Source organism: Topomyia yanbarensis, chromosome 2 (genome assembly GCF_030247195.1).
Source record: "Topomyia yanbarensis strain Yona2022 chromosome 2, ASM3024719v1, whole genome shotgun sequence".
NCBI classification, from domain to species: Eukaryota; Metazoa; Arthropoda; class Insecta; order Diptera; family Culicidae; genus Topomyia; species Topomyia yanbarensis.
In genome coordinates this window covers 388,269,273-388,292,440 of record NC_080671.1, presented here as the reverse complement: position 1 = coordinate 388,292,440, position 23,168 = coordinate 388,269,273, and the positions used below count along the sequence as shown (strand labels likewise).

The 23,168-nt window shown below is 35.9% G+C and overlaps 1 protein-coding gene across 3 annotated transcripts; it reads left to right on the top strand.

The window, feature by feature from the left end:
* LOC131684755 (ninjurin-2) lies at window positions 1-22,731 on the top strand. Of its 3 annotated transcripts, XM_058967885.1 has the most exons (4): window positions 1-486; window positions 20,621-20,797; window positions 21,728-21,985; window positions 22,042-22,249. In XM_058967885.1, exons 1-3 carry the CDS (start codon window positions 436-438, stop codon window positions 21,965-21,967), a joined length of 468 nt encoding a protein of 155 aa, XP_058823868.1. In that variant the 5' UTR covers window positions 1-435; the 3' UTR covers window positions 21,968-21,985; window positions 22,042-22,249. The 3 variants fall into 3 exon arrangements, with proteins under 3 accessions (XP_058823868.1, XP_058823867.1, XP_058823869.1); XM_058967884.1 differs by having other exon boundaries at window positions 21,728-22,250; XM_058967886.1 differs by lacking the exons at window positions 21,728-21,985; window positions 22,042-22,249 and adding an exon at window positions 22,283-22,731 and having other exon boundaries at window positions 29-486.
* Window positions 22,732-23,168: the final 437 nt, after the last annotated feature.

The window sequence follows — 23,168 nt, the reverse complement described above, 5'->3', positions numbered from 1 at the left end:
GATTTTGAGCCGAGTATGGATCACACCGTTCTGGGCTAGAAAGCTGTTAGGCCTACACTACTAGAACATATCATTACTCATACATGCAGCATAACTAAGGAGTGAAAAATTGTCTGTACTAGGTGTTATTGATTTCCCGTGAACGATGTCGTTTGTTCAATGGCTGAGGAAAGGAACTTAACTTACGGAACAACGTCACAATATTACGAGGAGACAAAGGACCTGCAAATACTATAAAATAAATCCCCGCGGAAAGCAGGACAGTTTGTATCAGTGAACTCAATCCGACGTACTTGTCTCAGCCCGTGAGCAACGAGAAGAGGTATCGAGGAACCGCGCCAACTCAACCGAAGTGACAAATTGTAAACATCTATCGCAACAAAAATTGCTTTTTCTCCGTTGAATACCGTCAGCCAGTGGTTACCATTGCTAGAAATGGCTTCGATCCTGCCAGCTGCTCTCGGCGGTGGTGAAAGCGACCGTGTAGTAAGTGTTTATAGCAAGTATTTAATTGCCGCCAAATCGATAACAGCGTCCAATATTACTTCGCGGATCCTATATGTAATGGGATATTCAAGGTGCAATTGAGGGTGTATGATATTAATTATGGAATCAAATGATGATACGAAATGGATGATATCGATCTAGATAGCCGTAGCCTATCATATACAAATCGGGGTTTGTCATCAGCGCAGTGAAAAATCAATACACAGTCAACAACGGTAGAAGTCGTTCGTCAATGTTTCCATGCGAGATTTTCTGATTTTTTTTAAGTTCACTGTTGTCACTTGTCAAACTTCTCAACCTCACACTACCGTTTGAACCAGAGTGATTGACAATTGATTATAAGCATGAGCATAATTTCCTGCTTTTTCTAACTTGTATCTGGAATTCTTAAATGTCTACGACCATATCTGCAAGCTTGAATTATTCAAATCTTTCTAAGAAGTGAAGAAAGGATGAAATGATTAAAAATTAAGTATTTTTTGTAGTTGTACACTCAGGTTTTTTTACGCGGTTTTTATTTGCACGGTATTTTTTACGCGATTTTTTTACGCGGATTTTGAAATTTACGCGGTCTTCATTTACGCGGATTTCGAAATTTACGCGATTTCCATTTACGCGGTTTTCATTTACGCGGATTTTTTAATTTACGCGGTACCCATTAGCGAGGTTCCCATTAACACGGATTCATAAATTTACACGGTCTTCATTTACGCGGATTTTGAAATTTACGCGGTTTTCGTTTACGCGGATTTTGAAATTTGCGCGGTTTTCATTTACACGGATTTTGAAATTTACGCGGTTTTCATTTACGCGGATTTTTTAATTTACGCGGTACCCATCAACGAGGTTCCCATTAACGCGAATTCATGAATTTAAACGGTCTTCATTTACGCGGCTTTTGAAATTTATGCGGTTTTCGTTTACGCGGATTTTGAAATTTACGCGGTTTTCATTAACGCGGATTTTGAAATTTACGCGGTTTTCATTTACGCGGCCTGTATCCCCGCGTAAAAAAACCTGAGTATATACAGTTTCTAGGGATGACTGATACTCATTAAAAAAATTATTTCTCGACAAACATATGATTACGGCTTAAAAGCCAACTGTCAAAATTCTCTTTGAAGGGAAATTCCGGCCAAACCGTTATACGCTGAACATAGTTCACAGCAATTAATGAGAGAGAAAACTTTTCTCTTTTGTTTACTACCATTATCTGCGATTGGCGAGTAACGGTTTCTCTAGAAAATCCGCTCAAAGTGATTTTTTTAGATAATTGGGGAGCTCGATTCGAATTGTTATATTTCGTTATTATATTGGTTCTTAAGATAAAAAAAGCAAAGACGCTGAGTTAATGAAATTAATAATTAAAGAAATGGTGTGACACCGACTTGAATAGGGTCAAAATAGACACTTTTCCATATTCAATGTGATAAGTGGATTGTGGCATTGATTAGATTGTTGTGATTAGATATTGCAATTTTTGTTACTAAATATTACGCATCTCTCACCCGAATTTTTTTATGCGAACTCCCCGAAAATTTGATCAATTATTTGAAAGCTGTCTGTTGTTATGGTTAATGAAAGTCAAATTTGGGATGTATGGTTGCTACTTATATTGTAGTAATCAATTACAGTTAAGTAACGACATATAATTAGCAAGGGACTGGAAGGTGAAGTATTTTTCAAATATTAGGAGCCATAGTACTCGGCTCCGACAGCATAAGTCATTAAATTGACTTTACGCTTGTCCGGACATGCCGCAGACTTAGGTGATTCGCATTTAATGCCAAAAGATCCTGACTCCTGCACTGCAGAAGACAAAAAGCTAAGTAAGGAAACTCTAAGCTTGTTCATTGACCCTACTCCACGCTTTTCTAAACTTTCTTACTTCAAATCCTTGCTATCCCTTGAGTACTATGGCTCTTAATATTTGAAAAATACTTCACCTTCCAGTCCCTTGCTAATTATATGTCGTTACAGTATAAAAAGAGAAAAGGATTGACTCACTATAAGTCGTTAATAAAAAAGGAAAAAAAATACAGTTAAGTTTATGTACGATGAGCTTGAGCTTGTGCGACCACCCCTGGCTGCTACTCCGTTATCGATCGGGACTAGCTGAAGTTGCACAGGGAATCAGTAGATAATTATGCTTGGGATTAGCGAAACATCTTTCAATGTGCAACTCCTGGTAATCCTAAAGTGTTTCTGATCAATACCGACACCGGCCAGGCCCGAACGTAGATCGCGGAAGGAAAGGGAAGGAATTGTTAGTCCGATATTTGCTTTTGCTAGAGGCCGTATATACTACTGCACACTCTCCACAAGTATCATGGGAGGAGGATATTTTTGTTAGTAGAGTATAGAAGTTGGATATACTTCTTCTTTAGCGACGCCAGAGAGGTGATTCCACTACCTGGACTAGATATCGATCCACCAATTTCATGGACCGGGGACCAACGGCTTTACTTCCCTTCCGAAGGAAGACGTGACCACAGATTTTTTCACCTCAGAAAAATCTCAACGACCTCGGCTGGAATTGAACCCAGGCCAACTGGAATAAGTGGCGGTCACGCTTACCACTCAACCACCGGCGCCGTCAACAGTTAAGTTTGTGTACGATGAAGCGTTCATTTTCGACAAATTAATTTTCTTATTTTCTGGCAACAATTATTTCAATTGTTATGGTGTGAACCCGAGCAGAGTCTGACAACAAATTGAAAACTAACTTGATGTTGTGATGTTCGGCAATTAATCACTCACGTCACTTGTTGTCGTTTTGGTTGTTTTAGCGGGTAAAAGATCAAAATGGAGAGCAGCAAAATTGTCCTATGACATCAAACAGAAAACTAATTCTGCTATCAGTGAGAGTAAATTGAAAGCTCATTGAGATGTTGAAATTTTTTTGATAGCAAAATTTGTATTCACTTTGATGTTTTACCAAAGAAATATAAACATAGAAAATTCTTCCAAGGAACAAGGATAGCAAAATGAGATCAAAATTTGATGTCATATTTAAAAAATCTAAAACTGATAGCAAAATAAGATTTCAATTTGATGTAATTTTGATGTTCGACTTTGCTCGGGAACTTTTTTATGTTCAGTGATGTATACTAATCATGGCGAAGGGGATCAGATTTCAACGAATTTGAAAGGACCACTGAACCCATAGCATCTATTTAAGCAAACTTTAATAAAAATATAGTTGAATATAATATCATAACGTGTTCATATACTTGACATTCTCCTGGAACACCTGTATGTAAAAGTATAGTATGTAGTGGTTGATTTATCAATTCTATACAAGTTTGAATATTTTTAAATTTCAATCTCCTTCAGTTCTTCAGAATTTTTTTAAAATCAGTGGAATTTGGTTACATATTTTCAATTTCTAATTTAAATTCAATATTTTTCAAATATGGTAAAAGTATTGTATTGGCTATGTTCGTGAGCGTAAGATTGAGCGACCGAAAATAGAAGTCCCAATGACGGAACATTCTCCGTAAAACCCAGTTTGAAAAGATTATGATTATATTACATTTCGGATAGGAACGTATCTATCATTATTTAGGTTTCAAGAATGGTAAAAATATGAGTTCAGTTCAGCAGAAGAAAACATTTAAAAATTGAAATAATCTGAGATAACATATGCATATTATCAAACAAAATGGTTTGGTCCAAATGTCGAATATTTAGACTATGTCACAATTTCCACGATATGCTTTTCAGCTTTATAATGGAATTAAAATAAAAGGTGTACTTTCTAAGTTAGTGGCATTTGAAGACAAACAAGACCGTAACAGAAAAATTGCACTGTAACGATTAACATTCGATAATGTGTGTACCCGATCAGAAACACATAACAAAACCTGTTTTAATCCATCTAGTGGTGCAATTGCGCCTTTCTCATTTATTCAAACTATGATCCATTAACTGCGGCTGTAGCCAACATCCCTGAATTTTATCAAAGTGTTTGTTGCATTTTCTTTGTTTTTATAGACAAAAATGTGTGACGCGAAAATCCCGCCAATTTACCCCGGCCCCGGGGTAAGTTGGTGGTATGTATGAATATGCCAGAAAATGGATATTCAATTATATCGTGCTGAATGTCTTTTCAATAAAATTGTATTTTAACCGACAATTGCCAATATATTTCAGTTTCAATACCCCGGCATTTTACTTGCGAATATATCATAAGAATTAATTCATTTATGCATAAATTTTAAAGTCCTCCCAATACAAACTCTTGGATACGCGTATGAAACACCTACATTACCGACGTTAGATCGCCAATCACTTAGATTTTTCTAATCTCAATTAGACCGGCGATTGAAGCCTGTCATATGGTGTTGGTCGTTCTCATATTTTTATATTTTATCAAACATTTGAATTTCAAAAACATACCGTGTTTTGAGTCAGGTCTGTTGTTAATTCGCTCAATTCACCACACACACAAATCGGTTATTGCATAGCTACGCACCGCCACAGAAATAAACTTTTCACTAATTACTCCGGGCGATCGACTAATTGTTTCAAGCGGAAATTTTCTTCCCCGAAGAAATCCTAAGTCGTATTGATCTTTGGTCAAATTAGATTCGATTCACGCGTGACTTGAACGCCAAATTCGAACAGCTTTTATCCTATTACAGTAACAACTGACCCTACCGATAATGTGGCACGTACGGAACTGATACCTAATTTGGATCGGCATGCTTCCTCACATATCCTTTGCATTGTTGTGCATGTAGCGAAATAATACGAAATGATTATTCGGGTAATGATGATGACTGCCAAACTAGGATTTATCGTCATCAGATCCCAACAGTTTCCCCCTGGCAGATAGAAATCATTATTTCTAAGTTCTCATTCAGCATCCCTATCCTACAACTGCAGAATCGCGAAACAGTACAGCTCTTGTTTACATGTCTTACAAATAAATATAAGCTCCTGAATAATGCGCTGGCTGGATTCGAGCCCTGCAGTTCGCCTCAACTGATGCGTGGATGATGATTTTCCTCAAAATCCACCCTTCGCGTATGCACACAAGCTGACTCAGGTTTCCAGCAGCCAGTCGTCGTCGGCTCATATTACGAACACGGCCAACAGCAAATAAGTTTTGCCTCGGGCGAATGAAAATTGGAAACTCTTGTTCCTACGCATGCTAGTTAGGTGCCCGGCCTGACTGCCTGCCTGCATGCCCAGCGGAACTTACCTTCTTTTCCCGGCTAGCCTATGTACGCTTAGAATTTGAATGTGATGTTTTGATCATGTTTAGTTTGATTTTTGTCGCGTACCGTAATGAAATTGTGTACTGCTGTTAGTTTCAACTAAAGGGTGACCGATTACAGTGAGGTCCCAATAATCTTCCGGCAATGTATCAACGAATTATTTGTAAAATATTATCTGAACTGGGTTTGTTGTTCAGACCTTTCCCGCAGCGGTTTGGGTTTCCCCTATAATTTATAATAATCTTTCAAAAATGAAAATTGCATTCACCCGCCGTCCCCTTTCTATTTTGCTAGACTGGTAACAGATAAGTTATTTATAATTACCGTTACTGCATGCAGAATTTAAAAAAAATCCTGTTAAAATCGTGTATAAACTGAAAACTACGCATTAGATATTAAAACTAACGCACTTCAGAAAGATAAGTAGGGTCGAGGCCACAGAATATTTCTAGTTCCGATAGTGTCTAGAGTCCACACATCCACATATCACGAAACAATCAACAGAGTTTCTAGTTTTATCAGACATAAAAAAATGGTGAGATTCTGCAAATTTTTAGCAAATTCTTCAGATGTTCCAGATTCCAGGGATGTTACTGTGTCTAATCTCGGTATCGCCAGCCCGGAGAAAAAACCAAACAGTAACCACCTCCTGATCCGGCTCAGGCAGTACGCGCGAGTGACAAAAGTTCCCAACCATTTCATCGAGGGGAATCTATAATCACTTTTATAATTGTATTATGAGAGTGTCGTGCAGGCAGAAACAGTTATTACAAGTACAGGGAGGGAACCTTCCCTTGGGTTTCCTCCAGTTGTCGCCACACTCTTTATACTTAAAATCGTCAGTGTCAATGTATAGTTCGGAAGGAACAGTTTTATTCCTTTTCCGCTGTGGGGTTGTTCATAAATCACGTAGTTTCAGAAGAATTATTTCGAAAGTTCTAGGTACGTAGACTTCATTATGATTTGTTCGTCATTCTCGTACAATAATAAAGTTTAAAGTCCGATTCACTAATCGAGAGCAATTGCTATTGGATAGACCAAATTTGTAGCAGAAACCTAATTTTCAATAAGTTTCATATTTGTGTTTCAAGTTCTTTTCTTCAGTAGCTAATTGGAATAGCTGATTGGACCGAAAGTTGTAGTTTCTATTTCCTTTGTTTTAGAATTGTTCCCACTCAGAATATAGGGTAACCAATCAATTTTGGACCCCTAGAGGAAGTGAAATTACGTGAACGTCAAAAAATATTTGCTTGCCTATGTTTTTTAATGCAATACATGCACGAGTCTGCTCCAAAATTGCTGTTCTTGAAAGAAAACTGTCAATGGATGTTTTATGCATTGACATAAACTCGAAAATGACATTTCTTCACAGCATAAATTTTTCACATTACGGACCCTTCCACACTAATTTGGACAGTGTTCCAAGCATGAATATATTTTGGAAACAGTGAAGTTTTTTTCTACTAAACTGACCTACTGACTCGTTCTCTTTGCAGTATATTTAATGCATGAAAGAACATAAGCAAATCAGTGACTGCCAATCAAAAATGGAACATTAATCTTTATATGGAAGGCTGACTGCATGAAGTTTTTTTTAGTTCTATACTTTTGAGAAATAGAAAAACTTTCGGTATAATTAGGTTACTGCAGACTTAACAAAGCAGCTTTAAATGTTATGCAATAGAGTTAACAATAACATATTTCGTGTAACATTTCATCTGTAGCAGTATTATGGAGTAACATCCTCAAGTGGATGATAAATCAAGGTTCAAAGTTCGTCAGAAATTTTGTACTAAATATTAATTTTTAATTCTTTTCTTTACGAGGTGGTTTCTTGTTATTCTTTCTAAGCTCAGTTTTTCTTTGTTTCTCTTCCTTTATTTTCCTTTTTCCTTCAGTTGTCGCCTTGTGGTATTCAACTGTTCGGCGCAATGTTAAAACAGCAGGACTACGTCATTTGAATCGTGATGTTCCTGTTCGTGTGAGTGTTTCAGGCGATTCTAGAAATTCAGCAAGCACACTCTTATTATCATTATTTAGCTGTGATATGTCTCTTAGATATGCCAACATATAGCTCATCGAATTCAACAAATTCGAACTACAAATGTTTTTCAACACGGATTTCAGAAGTCTCCTCTTTGGTCATATTATGGTCTTCAATAAAATGTTCCTCAATCATTTGATTTTCGACATCCATTGGTTTGAATATTTTTAAATAATTTGACCAAAAAGAGCAGGCGACCTACCGTTACAAAATTTTTCACTTTTTGATTATTCTAACTCGATAAACAAATAGCTGTCAAGAAAGAAAATCGAGGGGTGTCCAAAATAAATTGATATCAATATTTTAAGACATATTGTGGACACCATTTATTTAAGATTTTTTAGATAAACCATTACGAAGAAACCTTTTCAAACACGTAACATGCATAATACCAAATCAGACAAACTAATTAAATCGATAAAAAATATTATAATTGTACATTTAAATCCAATTTGAAAATGTATCATTTCCACCGGTTCCTCTTGGCTATCGTTGAAACATGAAACGTTTTCGGTGATATTTTTGAAAACTGTGGGTTCTGTTTTGTTTTAAGCAATTAGAGATGAACTAATGATATTGAAACTTAATAGACAACCCAAGGAATGTAATTACTGCATCAAATCAAACAAATGCGGAGAAACTTGGCAGTTTAGGAGGCAAATACATTAACAGGGTCCAAAATATGTAGGGGTCCAAATTAGGTTGGTTACCCTATTGGCGTTTCCCGTGTGCAGTTGGAGATTGATGCCTTGCCTTCTCTTCTCATCATTTCCCTGACCGCAAGGAAAGGAGAAAAAAGAAGGAAATAAGTAGATATGAAAATTCAAAACTTTAGTATACCCAAACACAGTTTCGTCTATGTAACGACATCCGGAAATTCGAAATCGCTATTGCGCTATTAATGAGCAGTTGCATATCAGATGATATGATGTTCCGTAATCGGATTAACAAAGATCACATGAATATTAGAGTGGGACATGGTTATTTGAAAAAAAAAAATAAAATTTTGCTCCGAGTAACTTTTTGGGTTCCATTTAGCTCCCAGAACAACAAACAACAACAAATTTTTAGCTCGATCGGTGAAACTATATTTTTGCATCCACGGTTTAAAGTTTACATGAGATTTCGTATGGGAAAATCGTCTTTTGAAAAATAATTCTTCCAAGAGTCGCCCGTTACTTCCTAAAAATTAATAGATGCCTGACTTTTATAGGAAATTTGTCAAGGAAACAAAGTCTAGAAGACTGCGAAACGATCTGATGCTTGTGGAAAAAGTTATTAAGCAAAAACCGATTGATGCTCTGAAGATTGATGAAAATTTCACTTTTCATAGCATCACTGCTGCTGACGGTCGAATTATATACAGATTTTTTTAACTTTTTCTTATTATGTACAAATAAAGCCTCCATTTATCTCTCAAATCTCTTGTGAAATGTCCAAACAGTGTAGATAAATTATTTAGACACATTAAGAGAAGATTAAAATAAAATTGCGTATAATTGGACAACAAACAGCAGTGGTGCTAGAAAAAATGAAATTTTTTTTAAATCGTCAGAGCATCAACCGGTTTCTGCTTAATAACTTTTTTTTCAAGCGTCAGATCGTTTCGTGGTTTTCGAGACTTGTTTTTTTTGTTGAATTTCCTATAAAAGCCACATAACGATTGGCGACTCCTGGAGGAATTATTTTGTGAAAGTTAATTTTCCCATACAAAATCCCAAGTAAACTTTAAACAGTTTCAGGGATCGAGCTAAGAATTTGGCACAGTGGTTCTAGGACCCAAATGACACCTAAAAAATGGCTCGGAGCTGGAGGTCAAGCATGCCACAGCTTTGATCCTTTAGTGTAAGAAGCTTTTCTAAATCACTAGGCACAGTTATTCAAAATAAGCCCTTTTTCAGTGTTTATTTTCCGTCAACCTCTGTTCGCATTGTGTGCCTATTACCAACGCAAGAAACTTCCCCATATGTACCCTAGACATCAACGCATCAAGTCATGAACCGGAACCAACGGTTCCAATTTGTCAAAATTGACAGGGCTGGTTCAGGACCAACGAAGTCAATCGCTTTCATTCCCAGTAATACCGGGATGTCTGTGAACTCATACAAGGTTGGTAGTATTGACAATGCTGAGATCTTCGATTTAAGTTCAGCATGGCACCACTAGCTTGGATCATGAGTTGTCATAGCTAAGGGCCTTGATTGCAGCCTGCAAAAGTTTATAATGTTGTAGGATAAACTATGTTGCGGAGCCGATTGTATCCCACATTATCGCGAAGATTTCTGTTTGGAATGCTGTATAGTATCTACCTAGCGAGCGAGATTGTTCCAATCCAATTTGACGAAGGTAGACACCAGCACCAGTATGTGCCTTCATCTGTGTGTAAAATGATAGTTGTACATGCCAGATAACAACGTTTTTCGAGAGAGAATTTTCACGTAGAATGTCCTGTAGTCTGCATGAGAGTATGATATTACCGGAGTCAAGAATCTCCTCACCCCATGTAACCTTATGTAACCACAGTCGTTTATGAGTGGTAGCAAAGATCAACATGGTTACTGTTCCAATGACTACTAATCTGCAGTCTGTGCGAACATGATAGCACTTCTTGTTTAAGGTGTGTGGGTGTAGAGGTTTGCTATATTGAAGGGTATCTAGGGCGGTAGTCCCCTCCGCCCCCATACAAGGCATCCGTATGACAATATTGGACGTACATTAGTCGTATAGATCTAATAGATGTATTTGGATGAGTCTCTCTAAGTCTTTCCAAAAGTTTATCTGCGGGGTCTACGTGGTTTATGAACGGTCCCTATCCACACCAGCCCGTTACTTCAAACGAACCGATTTCGCATTCGACACTCTGCTGCTCCTGAATACATACGAAACGAGAAGTGAGAAACTATGTTTGGATGCTGAAAAAAAGAGGGTGCGCGTAAAGTCGTTAGCGTGCAATTTTTGCGTTTTCGAATCGCCCCGCAGCATATAATCCCACTATTATTGTCACATCAAGTTCTTCCTGGCGGACGTGTGCATCGTGTGACATATTTTAGATGCGCTCGATGGAAGGGTGCTTTTCTGAAGCTATACTTTTAATTGGCTGCCGCATGAGTTATGCACGATTTCTTAATGAAATTAGCATTAAATCTACGGTGTGGCCTAGGGCAGTCTGTTTGTTGTGCGCGAAAGGATTGACAGATTAAAGATTGACACTTGGCGTCATTGTGAGTTTTGTCAATTGCATAACTTTCAGATTAATTCTTTCGTATATGGGGGATTTCGATTGTTCGTGAGTGTAAATGTTGAAACCTAATGAAAGTTCTCTTCTTCATATGAATCATGGATTGACAATTAGTTTCAGAACAACTCATAAAAATTTCAATTCAAATATGTTTAGATAGTCTAAGTTCCAGTAGCTGGAGATATCAAGCATTCCCAAATTTTATTGTAGGAATTATTGATAATATTGGAAATAGTTTCCAGCGTTAGATTTTACTCCTCAAACGATTTATATCGAAACTTTTTGAGTAAATTTCTTGCGAAAAGTGAACTGTTTGATCAACTAGATGAAAAATAAAATAGCTGAAAAGTATGTAACAACGAGAAATCAGGAAGCAAATAGGCATGTATCCCAAGGGGTAAGGGAAGAAATGCGGTGTGACGATGATTTTTGTTTGTGAATTGTATCAAAGAGCCATATTACTTAAATAAATAAATGTTTCAGATATTTAATTGCAAGTCAAGATTTGGCTTTTTTCCTCCATATGTTAGCATTTCTAGTAAAGCTTGAAAAATTGCCTGCATTTTTCTTATAAAGCAATAATCAATCTCAACCGCGACGGATGTAAAAAAATAATATTTTCAAGTAATTTAACCACAAGATGGCGGCTGTGCAATATTTTCCCACTAGTTGTTTAGAAAGGATCCGAGACCGGAAATCTGTCTCCCGTAATTTTTGACCCAATGTCAAAAACCTAATTTTTTTCGATTCCGTTTTAATATTTGGATTGTTCACGGAATGGTAAACTTTTTAATAGAAAAACGATGTAAAAATCGACACAAGCTAATTATAATAAAATTGTCCAATAAAAAATAAAATCAATTTTGAAAATACTATGAAAATTTCAGAAATATCAAAAATCATTTGTTCGAACTACTTTTTCGCTCAGTTAAAAAAACTGATTTCTAGAAAAACGCGAGTGATGATTTAAGCACACTCAGGGTGTATATGAAAATTTCAACATTTATACAGGGTGTTTGGTTCATGGTTAAGAATCTCTCGAAGGGGTGATTGACTGTCATATTTGGAGAAAAAAATTGTTCTACACATACCATCAAATCTCAACCGTTACAGAGTTATTGAACTTTTTGTGTAAAAACTTATTTGTATTGAAATACATCTAACTCAAAAAGTATACTTTGTATTTTAAATCTTTCAGTTCCATTCGAAAGGTGAGAACATTTCCTATTGAATGGTGTTCTCACATCTTTCAGTTAATTAGTTTTAATTACCTTTTAGTTGTAAAGTGGTTAAAAGTTAGTGTTTTTGAGGAGGTTTTTGTTAATTTACTCAAAATAATGAAATATGATTATAGCAATATCTATTATCCAAAAATTAGGTTTTAGGACGATTCATTATTTGTTCTTCAACATCATATTCCTATCTCTTCTCATTTCTTTGTAATTTAATTACTAAACTTTCCTGTGATCGACTTGAAAGTGCTTAAAAGACTCTAATTTAAAAAAATAGGCTTTATATCGTTATTTTCAATGTTTCATTGGAAAGCTGGGAATATTTTCTATCGATGTATGTACAAATATCTCTTAGTTAAAGATACTTAATGGCCTTTTGCTAAGAAAACAGCTTACAATTAGCGTTTTTCGAAGAGTTTTGTAATTATTCTAAATATTAATCAACAAAATTTATCGTTACTATTGTTCATTTGGTGCCCCTTAACATTCTCTATAACTTGTTACTTGACACTTTATCCATATCTCTTTTCATTTCGCTGCTATTTAATAGTTAACACAGCACGACCTCACCACAAATGTAGTCGGTTCGAAGTCGTTATTTTTGCATATGAAACGATGTGATAAAAATGATTTTGCGTCGAAACAAAAAGAGATAATTGAGTAGAGTCAAAGAAAGAATTGTAGAACTTGCTGAGATGCATTATTTCTATGATAATAATGGTGACGCTTACAATTTACTATTTTAAGAAAATTAACGAAAATGCTAATAATACTTTAAACTAATTTACTTCTAAAAGAATGGTAAATTCACTTAACTGAAAGGTATTAATGCATTTTTCGATGTAAAATTTTCCTGGATTTTAAATGAAAAGAAAAAAAAATAAAACAAGTGCCATACTTTTTCAATTAGAGCTAGTATTAATAAGAACGAGACAAAAATATCCAAGTTTAATAACCAAAATACATGAAAACAATAAAAGATAAATCTATCACGTCAAAGAACGAATTATGCAGCTCCTCAAGACTAACAATCTGAATTATTAAAATGATGATGTTAACTATTAAGATATTCGAAAAATGAACGAAAAATCTATCAAAATTGTTAAATTTTCAATTAATTGCTTTCAAAAGGTTACTTAAATTCATTAACTAAAACATGTGAGGGCATCACTCAATGGGAAATTTTCTTACCTTCCCCATGAACCTGAAAGATTTGAAATACAAAGTATACTTTTTAAGTTAGAGCTTTTTTAAGACAAATAAGTTTTTAACACAAAAAGTTTAATAACTTTGTAGCGATTGAGATTTGATGGTATGTGTAGAACGATTTTTTTCTCCAAATATGACAGTCAATCACCCCTCGAAGGATTCTTAACCATGAACCAAACACCCTGTATATCATTTTCTATTTTTTTAAAAATTCTACTGTAATGTATCCATTATTGAGCTACATTCCACGTCTTCTCCGTTCACATATACCGTAAACTGGGGTGACTTTGATCGTCGGAGTGACTTTGATCACTCGAAAAAAATTTCGTAGATTGCTTATTTAACCAGAATAGTCTACCCAATAATTTAAATTTGAAATGAGTTGTACTCTAAACTTAAAAAATACTAATTAGATAGACTTTTTGAGTATATTGTTCAATTTTTGGGCATAGAAACTGCAAAAACCGAAATTTTATTTTCCTTTACTTTTGCGTTGCTTCGTAACGTGTCTATTTTTGTTATATAACAGACAAATCTTACATTTTAGCAAGAGTGATAAATTCCGAGCGAATTTTTATTTTTCTTTAAAGTCTGTTTCCTTGAAACTAGTTCACGGAGAAGAACACCTGGCGTTAAAATCGAATGTTTTGAAGGATTACTGTAGTAGCGTCTTGAATATATGTATTTTTTACAATTATAGCTCATAGTTTGAGGATGCACACTATAGATTAAAACCGAGAAATAAACGATGTTTATAATTTCAGAAGCTTAGCCACGATTATCGTGCGATATCGTGATTTTTTCTTGAGCATGCAATCAAATTTGATATGCGGACTACCGTGACTCGTGTTCATGAAATCAATCAGGATTTTCGTAATTTATCTTCGCGGCTCCGTGATATGTCCTCTTGAATTGCTCTCAATTTTGAAGTAGAATACTTCTAACGTTTCAATATAGGGCTCCCGTTTCAAAATGTTCTGCTGCAATTTTACCCGATTTTTAAACGTGAATATCTGCCGTTGTACTGAATGGAAAAATAAGATTATTACGCTATCTGATTGGAAATATGTACAATAATTTTTTATACAATTCCGTAGGATGTCAAAAACTAAAAATAACGGAAATAATGGATTTTATGAAAGTAGTAATTATCTAATCCATGATTGGTCAGTAGAATTGGCTCAAGTAGCAATCGTTGCTAGGACTTCCTCTTTTTCATCGAATGAACTGCGACACATATAAAAAGAAACATAAGAAAAATAATTTAATTTTTGTTCTGACGTTGTAAGCGTAGCAGCTGCTGCGTTTCATGTCAGCTCGCATTCTTTGGTGGTAGGTAATACATTCCATAACTGCCGCCAGACGCTGACAGCATATCATTCTGATGATGCACTGGCGTGCCAGTTTCATGCATACACGGAAGATACAATGATGACACACCACAGAAAAAGAAGAAAGCTCTTTCTTTTGAAGCTGAATAAATCAGCCTCCTGGCAACCCTATACCAACATATGGAGTTTGACAACGATCTACATATATGGAGCATTAGAGCACAATATTCAAGTATTCCAAACGTCGTTTTGTATCTTGCGGGAAGATTAGTTGTTATATCATTCAGAAAATCGGCACTGCGTAACCAAATACAGCTTCTAATGATTCGATCCAAAATTATTGTTTTCATGGCAGTGATGCTGACTGTACAGAGGCGCCTTCCATGACAGGGGGCTGGAATAAATGGATTGGCGATGGGTTTGGTGGTTGGGTACAAGAAAACCGCACTCTCTTGCTCCTTAAATTATATGTGGCGTTAGGTGCGTGTACAGATAAATTCACCACGTTTAATATATTTCCCTCTGGCAAGCGGTAGAGCGAGTGCGCTTGAGGATTAGATAAGCACTGGTTGTTTCGTTGTGTAAAGGAGATGGTGTTGGCTTATTGAATGCTGATATGATTTTCTGTTGATGATGTGATACGAGTTACTTCGGAAAGTTTATTTACGAGTTTATAGAGCATTTTACTCCACCAGAGGAAACTTAAAATACTCGGTCCTTGTGCATGTTACTTATTTTGTTGGCGAATATCGCGGCTCCACAAGTAAAAAGCTCCGTTAAAAGTCATGTCCCGGTACTGAATTTGTTGTCGATTATCATACGTGACAATTGCAGGGTTATTGTGAATATTCCCCTCTAAGATGACTGCTTGGTTAAGGTTTGAGCATATTATTATTTTTTTACGAAAACATGGGGTAAAACGCGCCCTCAAGGAAATATGATCATAGTTTAGCTATTGAATCTAATAAATATCATTCAACCAACATTTCCCCCTGTAATCGCAATCATAACGCTTTGCAAAATGTTCAAAAACACGTAAAATATGCAATGTTTCAAAATCACTGAAAAATGGGCAGGGCAAAACGCACTTTTGCGGTTGTTACCTTTACCACATCAACATCACCTCCACTCATTGACTTATCGCCCCCCAATGTCTCCTATAAGCAGATCGTCACCTCTTCCTCTCCTCGACCAAATCTCTCTCGTTATCTATTTTTAGATCCAATGGACTGCGTTCAGGCTTGTATTATCACCGTTTGCCCCCTTAATATTTCTAATAAAAAGGTGAATTTTCACCGTTTCTTCATTCTCATCGATCCAGTCATTCTTTCTCCGTCTGTTTTCCAGTGGACACCTTCCTAAAAATACATTTGAAGCTGTTAATACGAATGCTGCAGTTTCCGCTAATTTCTGAAAGGCTTTATTAAAATGAGTTATTTAGGTATTTCTAATGGAAATAGCGAAATAACGGTACAAGTATAGCCGATTCTCTGCTGTTGCCAAATGAATTGTCTCACTCTCATTGAATGCTCTTTTTAGGGTTACGATATGAGGATAAATATGTTCGAATATTTTAGGTTTCAAATAACGAAATAGCTGGTTTTAAAACAATCTATCAAATTGTAGCATTCCACAGTGTTTTAAAACGTCGTTTTCGTGCTCAAAATTAATAGCGTCTAAACCGTTGACTTTAGAGGTATAGTTTGTTCGGAGAAGTTGTTGTCCTTATGATTGCACATCCACGGGAGTATACTGTGCAGTGATTAATTCACCTATAAGTGATATACGAAATTTATTTTCCGAACTAATTAAGATAGAAACTTTGTGTCTTCGGCAAAGTTGTAGCAAATGTTACTATAAAAGAAATTGTTGAAGACACCATACATCTATCTTTAGTATTTTACGAGTTATGGAACATATTACATGGAAGACATCTTAAAATTAGTTTTTTCATGATAACTTTTTTAATCATTCTCGTATCTTCTTGGAATCTTCCACAAAGTTATTTGCGGTATCGAAACACATATTTTTGCCGAACATAGTTACTTCCTATCTGTTGAGTTTAAAAAGATATACCAAATTTTACGATTTTTTTAGGGGAACTTCTACCTTTAATAATTTGTTAAGGAGCAAAAAGGAGCAAACAACGTCATAACATACTGAAAGTACTAGCTTTTTACTTTCATATAGTGGCCTGATTGTTAGTCGACGCGATTCTCTCCGAGTGTTATGTTCAATACAATATGCCATCGCAGTGGTATGAAATGAAATATTCAAGCGCACTGCGACAAACAGCTTCATGTTTTTATGGTAAATTGCATAGAACACGTTCGCCTATAACATGCAACGCATATGGTTTACTTTTCAAAAATCAAAGTGTAGTTTTGGATGTGTTTAATAATCTCGATATTTTCATTTTAAAATATATAAATAAATCTATTTTTAATAATTGTTTTCTCCGTCATCTGCAAAGCTTTTTTCTTCCGCTAGAAGAGCTTTGGCGTCTTCTAAAAATCATTTTATACTTTTTTTAGCCATCCCCGAGCTTCAGTCACGACAGGATCCACATTGTGAACAGGTGACGTTAATCAAGCTCCATTATAAATGTCACGACAGACATTAATAAACCGTCTGGTGGGATTTCCATCGTTTTTTCAAGCTTACCAGTATCCACTGATTGTTTAAATATCTCGTGACACACTTCTCGAACGCACGATATGCTACGTTTCGTACTTTGATTCGTGGTCAAAGTTCCCTTTTCCTTTTTTGGATATCTATGAATATGTTTTATGCAATTTACCATGAAAAGATGAAGTTACTTATCGCAGTGCGCTTGAATATTTCATTTTATACCACTGCGATGGCATATTGTATTGAACATAACACTCGGGGAGAACAGCGTCGACTAACAATCAGGCCACTATATGAAAGTAAAAAGCTAGTACTTTCAGTATGTTATGATGTTGTTTGCTCCTTTTTGCTCCTTAACGAATTATTTAAGGTGGAAGTTACTCCAAAAAAATCGCAAAATTTGGAACATCTTTTTAAATGCAACAGATAAGAAGTAACTATGTTCGGCAAAAATATGTGTTTCGATATCGCAAATAACTTTGTGGAAGATTTCAAGTAAATACGAGAATGTTTAAAAAAGTTATCATGAAAAAACTAATTTTAAGGGGTCTTCCAAATAATATGTTCCATAACTCGTAAAATACTAAAGATAGATGTATGGTGTCATCAGCAATTTTTTTTGTAGCAACATTTGCTACAACTTTGCCGAAGACACAAAGTTTCTATCTTAATTAGTTTGGAAAATAAATTTCGTATATCACTTACAGGTGAATTAATCACTGAACGGTATGTTCCTGTGGATGCGCAATCATAAGAACAACAACTTCTTCGAACAAACTATACCTCTAAAGTCAACGGTTTAGACGCTATTAATTTTCAGCACGAAAACGACGTTTTAAAACACTGTGCATTCGTATTAACAGCCTAAAGTGTATTCTACTTCACTCCGGTTATGTCTCTGACATTACTCACCCATCTTTTTTACGCAGAGCAAAATGACAATATGAACTGGACCATAAAAGCGTAACCGATCAGTAACTTTGGTCAAAATTTGCCAGAAAACGCGAGCGAAACTGAGTTCGCCCTAGCTCAACTAACCCGACAGGATACGCGCAGAAATCTGACAGGGCTGCCAAACCAAGACTTACAGAAATCTAGCAGAGCGGTCTCTGCCAGAAAATTTGCTCACTGGGAAAGCGCCGTAAACATGGAACAATTTATAACGCACACGCATGCATAAAAATAAATATATTTTTTCAACGCAACACTCTCAAGCCGCACACATAAGTCGCATCCTGCCGTATTGAATTAAATCCAAACCACCCCACTCACCCACTTTGCAAATCATTCTGTAACACCGTGCTGGTACCCGAAAAATCCGCACACGGCCACCGCTGCCGAAAATGCATAGCGTCTACCGCTTAGTGTAGCGTCCAGACGCTGCAGCCATGATCTTACCCGTTCGACATGCGAACAAAAACTGATTCAAATGTGTACCAGGGTTACCATATTCACAGATTTTTCTGTGATGTCACAGATTTTTTTCACAATTTTTGATCACAGATTCTTTTTTACAGATGACAGATTTTGGCGTTTTGATGAAATTTTCACAGATTTTCACAGATTTTTGGAAATATTGTGATTTTTCACAGATTTTTTGGAAATTTGTCACAGATTTTTTTTCCTGTTTTAGCCATCACAGATGGTAAAAAGATTTTTTTGACTGAAACACAGATTTTAATGTGGCATCCCTGATGTGTACGCGTCACCTCTATTTATAAACTAACCGTATATGGTTTAGTCACTTAGGTGCGAGTGTGTGCAAGCAAATGCCAACGTTGCCGAAAATCGATAGCGCTTATTGCATCGCCAACTGATTTAAACGGACATGCGTCGCTTTTATTTATGACTTTTCGTGTTTGATTGAGCGACTAAGGTGCCCTCTAATGACGGCTGTGTCTGAGAAATCTGCATCACGAATGGTAATTTTCCCGTTTTTCGTGAACTTTTTAATTTTACCAATTTCCAAAAGTTTTTTATTGGGGAGATATTAAATTATTACCAATATTTAAGTTAGGTGTTTCTGAATCGGTTGGTGTATGAATGATTAAAATCCATCTAGTAATATCGGAGTTATAAGCGTGCAAAACCTTACATAGTTTCGTTACATGGGAGATAGTTTAGATTTTAGAATGGCACCTAGCCCCAGATAGTGGAGTAAGACATTTTTAATGTCAAAAACCTTGAAAGTTTGAGCGATTTCTATATATTAAATAAGAAATTTATATTATTTTATAAGAAATGAAAAAAGATTAGCGTAGAATCGGCAGCCACTCTCGCTGTGGAGGATACACTAAACGAGCATCCTTAATCGTACACACCCAACAGCTAAGGAGAGTGGAGCAGGCAGGACAGTGTTGGCACCTGACAAGCACTTTTTTACAATTTCTTCAAGTAATGTTACATTACTTCGAACAATACCGAAGCAGTACTTTTTGTTTCATTACGATGGAATAAGTATTTTCCTCAATATGACGATTACACAACGTTTGACGTTTATTTTACGTTTTCTTGTTTTACACAGCAGCCTTCTCTGTTAGACATTACATAAAATATTAAAGAATCCAACAACTTCTATAAAATTATATTGTGAATTTCGTTAAGAAATGGTTATGGTTAAAGGTTTACTGAAAAAAAACCTAAAATTATGATTTTTGTGGATAGATAAACATTTGCTTTTGAGAATAATTTTTTTGTGTTTTCACAGTTTTCTGTCCTATATTTGTAAGAGTTGCCTTTTACTACACGTAATTTTAATTAAAAATAAAAACAAAATCGAATATAAGCCAGCTTCTATGTAAAATGTGAAATATCTCACCATTGCGCCATTTACGCACCGGTACGTGCTTGAATTTCTGAATAATTTTGTGATATAAAAAACTGCAAACATTGAAAATTTCTAAATTTCAACGGAGAAATAATTTAAAACATTTTGAACCTTGCTGTGAAAAAAAGAACTATATGAAGGTTTTGATAAAAATCTACTTCTGTCGCTGCGTGTACTACCACATATCAACACCATCACAAAGAAATCTAAACTAAAATTTCACGCTACGAGTTATAATGTGTTTTACAGCTACCTTGATAATGCATTTCTTGATGCTAGTAATTAAAACATGATTAAATTCTGTAGTGTACACGTGTTATTAGACTCCCAACTGCGAGTAACTAAGCAAACCTAATTTCTCTTATTTGCCCTGTAGCTGAAATCGATGGACGCCAACCGGTATGCCACCAAGAAGACGATCGCCCAGGGCATGCTGGATATTGCGCTGTTGACGGCCAATGCGTCTCAGCTGAAATATATCCTTCAGGTTGGCGAAAAGCACGAGTTTTACACACTGATGCTGACGTTGATCAGTATCTCCATCATCCTACAGGTGAGTGTTATTATGTTTCAAACATCATTCCATATCTAATCCATCACCGGCACTAATATGTGGCATCTTAAAATCCCCATGCTAACTCACCCTTCGCTTTCGGTGGTGAAAGGTCACAATGGGCGTGCTAAATCTATCCCTTAGCTTGCTTCGCGACTGTCGGCTACATCGGCCGGAATATCAACGGTCGACTACTGTCATTAATTACATAGTAACCGGAGCTGCCTTTCTGGTTGCCATGATAAATTTGATGATATCCGCGTTTGATCCGAGGGTTTTGAAATATGTGGTAGATTAAGTGGATGACGATAGGGGGAGCTAGGTTACTGCCATAACGGTAGAGATTGCAATAGCAAGTGAAAGGAGATCATTAAAATCCTAAATATGGAATATTATTTGTATTTTATCACTTAAAATAATTGCCTAAAAACTAACTATACAATGCTTTATCTGACAAATGTGATATTTAGATTTGCTCAGCACTAATAGAAGTGAAATCCTATGTTTCGTATTGATAATTCAAATGCTGTAAATTTAACACAGTATGCAAAATTGTATATTTTATCGACAATAGATTTCTAGAAGTATCTTTGTATTCAGGAAACGTGGATAGGAATATATTGGTATTTTGGAACTCTAACAAAGAATACTGATCCGTACTCTAAAACTTAAAATTTGTGTTAGATTTAGAAGCATATATCACTAGATCAGAAAAATTCAACTAACTTACAAGAACGGATGGATATTGATCACTTAAATCAAACTGTACTACTTCCTGATTCATGAACACCGATTGGTTGATTCGGATGCAAACACTCTGGAAAAGATGTTTCTAATTTAGTTTCCTCATTCGTAAAAGTTCATGCAATCACGAAGTTTTGCTTTGTAAACTAATTCATGTCCTTATGGTATGCCCTCCTATCTTTCCAGCTCGTTGTGGGGATCTTGTTTGTGGTAATCGGTAGCTTAAACATAAATCGCAAGCCGGAACAAACAACAGCCATCATACTAAACGACATCATACTAGTATTGATATTTCTCCTTTCACTAATTAATGTTATAATATCGGGTTTCGGTATAGAATACTCATCGCAACCTCTGCGATTGCTTGAGCGAGAAAAATATGATTCCACTACAGCAACTACTAACAGTGCGAGCAAAATCACCTAAAATTCCTCAATCAACAAAGTACAGTGTAATACTAACCTTCCTAACAGATCCCATTCAAATAACCTCATCCACAGGTTTCGGCCGCCATGATGGCTGTCATACTAACACTGGTTAATTTTCACAAAGGTGAAATTCAGCAACGTGTAGCCAACATTTTGAATCATTTCTCGCTGGGATTTGTGGTGATAGCGCTGTTCTGCGATGTCATCAAAATGAATTTCGGACTGGATCCGGCGGTACCTTATATTCATAACTAAAATCTACGCATTTCTGTTTCGTTTTGTTATGTTCCGAAATGCACGCTTTTCAATTTAGATTGCCCAAGGAGTTGCATGTATTGTGCTCGCCAACTTTGACATCAATAAAGAGGTTAACCACAAAGTTGCCAACCTGGTTCAGAACGTGTCGCTTGGTTTTAATCTATCCACTGTCGTGGTCAACATTATGATCAACGCACTCGAGGTGAAGCAAATGAGTGACCAAGGATCCGGGTTTTCTGATTCGAGCATAAAAAATGAGTAAAAGCAAAATCGATATTCAAATTAGGACTAACTGGGTTACATTGGCTACTTAAGTTAAATGGCAGTTCAAATTTAGAAAATATTATTTTGGCGCAATTTACTTTTTTTCTGCAATCTGCTGATCTCAGTCAAATTATTGTACAAAACCGGTATCCGAATATTATAACAAACATATTGCGGTATTAGTAGTTAAGGTTATATTCAAAATTATAGTAAAGCAAACGTTTTTAGGAAAACAAAAAACCCATGTTAGTTTTTTCATATCACATTTCCTTTTTCAATAAATATTTGTTCGGAACTAACAGTTAAACAAACCCTTTGAAATCAGTCTTATGTTCAGCGGAATAAAGCTGTAATCCAATATAACTTTGAATCAGTAAATGCGTAACGACTTAGGAACTCTTTTAATTTGTAGCTTACAATTGTTTTCCTTTCTCTTGGCCGTACTTCCTCCTCGTTATACGTCTCCAAACCAGCAACACTATGCTGAAAACTGGATTGTTTGTAAAATGCGTTCACGTGTACAATTATTTGAATGCATGCGATAGACAATGTAAGTTTTAGTTTGTTTGCTCTCTTATGCCACTTGCTTGATTTTAATCTAATCTGTGTTGTTTGTTACCGACTGATCCGCATTCGTCCTTTTCACTTTTAATATGTACAACGTCACGCACCTATAC